This window comes from Furipterus horrens, unplaced genomic scaffold (assembly GCF_987537825.1).
Source record: "Furipterus horrens unplaced genomic scaffold, mFurHor1.1.pri manual_scaffold_11, whole genome shotgun sequence".
Classification (NCBI taxonomy): domain Eukaryota; kingdom Metazoa; phylum Chordata; class Mammalia; order Chiroptera; family Furipteridae; genus Furipterus; species Furipterus horrens.
Window position 1 is genome coordinate 64302601 of NW_028327181.1, and position 5977 is coordinate 64308577.

Consider the following 5977-nt stretch of genomic DNA (forward strand, 5'->3'; position numbering starts at 1 on the left):
AGTGGCACTGTTTCCTCTCTAATCCCTCCCCCACATACAGCACCACAAAGTGGTGAAATGGATTACTGCACACTGATGAATACCTAAGGCTCCACCCTTTAATATGTAACAGTTGCGGCAACTCTACCTAATACACAGGAGCAAATACAGGGAGGCTGCCAAATTGAGAAGACAAAGAAGTGTGGCCCAAACAAAAGAACAAATCAGAACTCCAGAAAAAAACTAAGTGAAAAGGAGATAGCCAACTTATCAGATGCAGAATTCAAAACACTGATGACAAGGATGCTCAGAGATATGACTGAGTATGGCAAATGCATAAGGGAAGAAATGAAGGCTACACTAAGTGAAATAAAATCCACAGGAAGCTAACAGTGAAGGGAAGGAAGCTGGGATTCAAATCAACAATTTGGAACATAAGGAGGAAATAAACATTTGACCAGAACAGAAAGAAGAAACAAGAATGCAAAAAAATGAGAGTTTAAGAAGATTCTGGGACATCTCCAAAAGTGTTAACATTCAAATCATAGAGATGCCAGAAAGAAAAGAGGAAGAGCAAGAGATTGAAAACTTATTGGAAAAAATAATGAAGGAAAACTTCCTTGATATGGCAAAGGAAATAGACATATGAGTCCAAGAAGCACAGAGGGTCCCAAACAAGCTAGATCCAAAGGGGATCACACCAAGACACATCATAATTAAAGTGTCAAAGTCTAAAGATAAAGAGAGAATCTTAAAAGTAGCAAGAGAAAATGAGAGCGTTACCTACAAAGGAGTTCCCTTAAGACTATCAGCTGATTTCTCAATAGAAACTTTGAAGGCAAAAAGGGACTGGCAAGAAGTATTCAAAGTGATGAAAAGCAGGGACGTACAACCCCAAGATTACTCTATCCAGCAAAGCTATCATTTAGAGTGGAAGGGCAGATGAAGTGCTTCCCAAACAAGGTAAAGCTAAAGGAGTTCATCATCAGGAAGCCATTATTATTTGAAATGTTAGAGGGACTTATTTAAGAAAAAAAAGATCAAAACAATGAACATTAAAATGTCAACGAACTCATAACTACCAACAACTGACTCTTAAAAACAAAAGCAAAAACAAACCAGAATCATAGGTAGGGAGATCATTTGGAGGGTGATCAGCTGTGAGGGGGAAGGGAGAGAATGAGGGAAATGGTGCAGGGATTAAGAAGCAAAATTGACAGAATACTATAGGAATAGTGTAGGAAATAGAGAAACCAAAGAACTTACATGCACAACCCATGGATATGAACTAAGGCAGCGATTGCTAGAGGGAAGGGGAGTACAAGGCAGAGGGGGACAAAGGGAAGAAATCTGGACAACTGTAATAGCATAATAAAATATATTTTTTATAAAGAAAGTATTAAATGAGATCTTGTCTTTAGAGCATTTAGCCCATATGAAGTCCTCAGTAATTGCTCATTCTTATTGTGTTTGGAAATGGTAATTTGTCCCTATTAATAATACCAGGCAACCCCCTTCATACCAAATCAAATGAAAACACAAAGAAACTGTCTGTAGTTTTTTGGTTTTGTTTTTTAGTTTTATTATGAAAACACACAGCATCACCTGCATTATCCATGTATCCACAATAGCAGAGAAACAGTGATAGTGGACCATCCCCACAGGGGATAAGTGTCCTTTGGTAAAACCAACATAAATTATGGAAATAACACCAAATACAATAACACAGCACATAATAAAGATTAAGTTCAGAGAAGGAATGGGGACTGCTGAGAGGGGTAGTGAATGTGGAGAAGGTGCATCTCACTGAGAAGCATCAAGCTCAGGTGGCCTTCCTTGAAGACCTGACCCTGCGCCTGGAGCAGCTCAGTTCAGCTCGAGGTCATTTATGTAATCCTGGACCCAGGGCTCACTGGGGTTGGTGCAGACTTGTCTGCCCTTTTTGGTTTGGAATCTGTGGAAGAAGGAGTGGATAGATTAGAATCGCATGGACCCTGTCTGTGGTAGATAACTCCCTCTACTTGACCATTCTTCATGTTGGACAGCTCCAGTAGGTAGGAAGACCCTATCTGGCATTGTACTGGAAACAGACTCCTCGTAACTTCCACCCTGGATTTAGTTGTGGCCTCAAGGTTGCCCAGATTAGGAACCAATTAGTTTTACAATCAACATGGCTCTATCTCCCCATTCATCCCCTAGTGCCCTGAGCAATAAATTTTCCAAGTGTTTTTCTAAGCATGGTTTAAGAAATCGTCTCACATTTCCTGTGATCTTTTTGACTCTGGTTTTCTAGCCTCTGCCTAATTTCCTTCCCAGAAATTGTGCATCTTATCTCTTGACTCCCTCCCATCCTCCTCCAGGACTCATGACCTTATTCCTTATTGCTTTCCTGGAGGGCTTCAGCCCTGAGACCTGTTATACTACTGTTAGATCCTCTTCCTGCCCAAAATAGGCCCCTTATCTAATCCTGCCTTTGCCCTTGCCTCCCAGAGCACCACAGAGGTTGATACTTACACTACAGCTGGCTGGGAGCAAAGGCTGCTGGTCTCATAGTAATCCACCACAAAGTTTCGAGGAATTTTCCGCACAGTGTAAGTGAAGCAGCAGGCAGTGGGAGGGTCTGAGCCCACTGGAAAGAAAGGCCCAAGTGAGATCAAAGCTCTACAAGAAACTATGCTTTTGACTTTGAATTATGGCTATTCAAGTGGCATCTCTGTGGAGCTTCCAGATTCCCAAGTGTGGTCCTTTGTATCCAGTCCCACCCACCCTGACTAGGAGTCTTTTCCTGCATACAGGATCCTAAGAGAAGATCATGGAGCTGGATTGGGTCGCAGAGCACACATCTAACTCCATTTAACAAATGGGGAAACCAAGACACACAGAGAGATAAGGTCTTTCTTAAACAAGTCTGCTGGTTACTATTTCGTAAGAAAACAGGAACTTGAATGTTACTGAATGTCTAGTAGACACTACATTTAACAGCAGGCTACTTAAAAATCTTCCCAGCTCCCTTTTGTCCCATCCCCAGATGCCCCTGTTGGCTCAGCCCCAACTAGAAAAGTGGGCTCTGCCTACACATGGCTCTAGAAATAGTAGCTGAAGAACACACTTACTTGGTGCCGAGAGTGCTGGAGAGCAGAAGGCAGCCACTAGCACCAGGAGAGAGAGGACAGTCATGCAGAGCTTCATGGTCTTGGTGGAGAAGAGGCTTTCCTAGAGCTGAGACTACAGACCCCAGAAGCTTCAGAACCCGACTGTGTTCTGTGCTGAGACTGAGCTGGGATCCCCTCTTTATAGGACCTCTGAGGACTGGGACAGAGGTGGGGGCACAGGAAGGCAATGGAATTTCCAGGCTAGAGATGATGTCATGGTGTCACTAAGGAAACCGAAGCCAGCTGACAGTGCAGAGCTTTGCACAGCTTCTTGTCCCCAGGGTGATGTCCTCAGGGTGGAAAGAAGAAGGAGGTGGAGGGGATAAGTGGGCTCCCCCCGGGAGGGAAGTGGTGCACCAAAGTCAATGACCGAGACTAAAGAGAGAATTGTCAACCCGAGAGGAAGGATGAAACATTCACACCTGCTAGACGGGGTTTGTACACAAAAACCACACTGCTCTTGGGGGTTCGCACCTCCAGAAGCAGAGCCTTCTTGTCAGTGTTTCCAGGGCTGCCTCAAGAAGGCAGAGGAACCCAGGAATCACTTTCCAGAGCCTCCTACTGCTGGGCTGAGTGACCTTAGTGTCCTATATGCTTCCTTGGGCATAAAGAGTCCAGCATTGAATGTGCAGAAGGACCCAGCAAGACAATAATCTACTAATTGAACATTTACTATGTGCCAGGCACTGGGCAAGCTGCCTTACACACACAAGGTCAAATCCTGCCACAACCCTGAGCAGGGGTGTGATTATTCCCTGCAGGCAACAAAGATCGCAGAACAAAGGAGAGCTCCCTGGGAATCTCAAGGCCACAATCTTAAGTGGCAGTGCCAAGATTTGAAATGAGATTCTTCCAACTCTAAAATCCATTCTCTTCTTGCCCTGCTCTTGCAAATATAGAATGTGGTCACAAAGAGAGAAAGTGTTGCCCACCAGGGGCTTTGCCACACAAAGAACCATCTTACTAGGGCTGAATTTGGGGGGGTAGTTTGGGTCAGTCTATTATAGGAAAGGAGGGAACAGAAGGGAAAAGAAATAAAGGTTTCAGTATGTTCACTTGAACCCATAAAAAAAGGAGAAAGAAATCAGTTAGAATTAAGTGTGGAAGACCCAGATAAAGAATGTTCCCCCATAATCTACCTATAATTAACAAAGTGATCCCCCAATAAGTCTAGCACCCATCTGACACAGTGTATAGTTATCACAATATTACACAGTGTAGATTTATCACAATATTATTGACAATATTCCCTATGCTGTGCTTTACATCCCCATGACTATTTTATAACAATCAATTTGTACTTCTTAACCCCTTCACCATTTTTACCTTTGTAAATTATGTCTAACCACTATGCTGTACACATGAAACTAATATAAAATAGTATTGAATGTCAATTTTTAATTTAAAAAGAAAAAAAGAATGTTCCTCTAGTATAAAAATGGGATTAAATATACCTCACAATGAGTTTACCTATGTTATGGATAAAACATATAAGCTAAGCATGTGGGTGTTTCCCAGCCATCTATAGGGAATTCCTTGTGTTCATATAGAGCTCTGCCTGGTTCGGCAGCTGCTTTCTGGGAGGCTTCAGCCCCGAGACCCGAAGCTCACAAAGGCCAGGAGTACAGTAGTACATGCAGTGGACAAGTGAGAGCAATTAGGATGATGGGGTTAAGATCTCTATCCATCCACCTTCAGCTCAACTGCTCTGACCCACCTGCTCACCCCCAGCCCCATTGCTACCTGTCTGTGCTCCAAGAAAAAAAAATAAAGAGTGAAAACAGGAAACCGGGTGCCCTGGGTGCTGTAGAGATGTGAGATAGAAGAAGGAAGAGCAGCATCTTGGGGTACTTCAGGGTCACTAAATACACTATAATGTCATCCTGGCTCCTATCGCTGCCTCCACCACCACCTACACGTGCCATTCCCCCCTCACACATACAGACTACTTCTTTCCTCCACCCAGCTGGGGACACGTGAGAGGCAACCACACACTGACGTTTCTCTCCCTCTCTTTCTTCCTCCCTTCCCCTCTCTCTAAAAATAAATAAATAAAATCTTTAAAAAGAAGAAATAACTGTCCCATGAGATGGAATAAAGTGTCATATCAGAGGTAGAAACAAGACATTAGCGCCTTCCTCAGCTGTAGGTGGATAGTTCCAAGTCAAATCTAAATCCCACTCTGTGCTAAGGTGGAGCCTTCGATGCAGAAACTTCTGTCTAAATGTGTGGGGTTGATGATTTTCAAGCTGTGGACGGATTCTGAAGGTGCCCGCCCTGGGGTATTAGGTGAATGATGATGGATAAAAATGGGTGATGAGTCTGCAGGGAGCCACACCATGAGTTTGATTGTTGCTTCTTAGCCTTGGTTTGATCTTCGGCTCATGGAGGAAAATGTTCTGTTCATGAAGGTCCCAACAATAACATTGTGCTCACACTAGTGAAATTCAACGCCAAGAGCATAAAGAGCTTGTGCCAATATGTTTAGCTAAATCAATGTCCTCTAAGATTTATTCATTGAGTCCATTTCTAAGTAACAGGTAGTAGAGAATGATAACAAATGATTCTCAGATACACAGCAAAAAAAAAAAAGTGCTCATCTTTTCTAGGAAACCTTCCCTAACCTCTTCTCCAACTGAATTCTGCATCTCCCTCTGCGCTTCTACATATCTTGAGCTACCTCCATCATATCACCTGTGACAGATCGATTTGATCACCTCCCCCAGTGGACAGTGAGCTCCTTGATGTAGAAAATGTGTTATACCTATCTCTGTACATAGTAGGTCTTCAATAAATACTTGTTTAATAAATGTCCAGAGGCAGCCCAAACTGCCAGTTTTAAGGGA

At 43.1% G+C, this 5977-nt stretch overlaps 1 protein-coding gene across 1 annotated transcript; it reads right to left on the reverse strand.

The window, feature by feature from the left end:
- Positions 1-1531: 1531 nt before the first annotated feature.
- On the reverse strand, positions 1532-3432 carry LOC149998033 (C-C motif chemokine 4). The gene is made up of 3 exons (XM_090290957.1): positions 3093-3432; positions 2494-2608; positions 1532-1933 (listed from the first exon to the last, which is right to left on the reverse strand). The coding sequence occupies exons 1-3, from the start codon at positions 3166-3168 to the stop codon at positions 1846-1848; spliced, it is 279 nt and encodes a 92-aa protein (XP_090147083.1). The 5' UTR covers positions 3169-3432; the 3' UTR covers positions 1532-1845.
- Positions 3433-5977: the final 2545 nt, after the last annotated feature.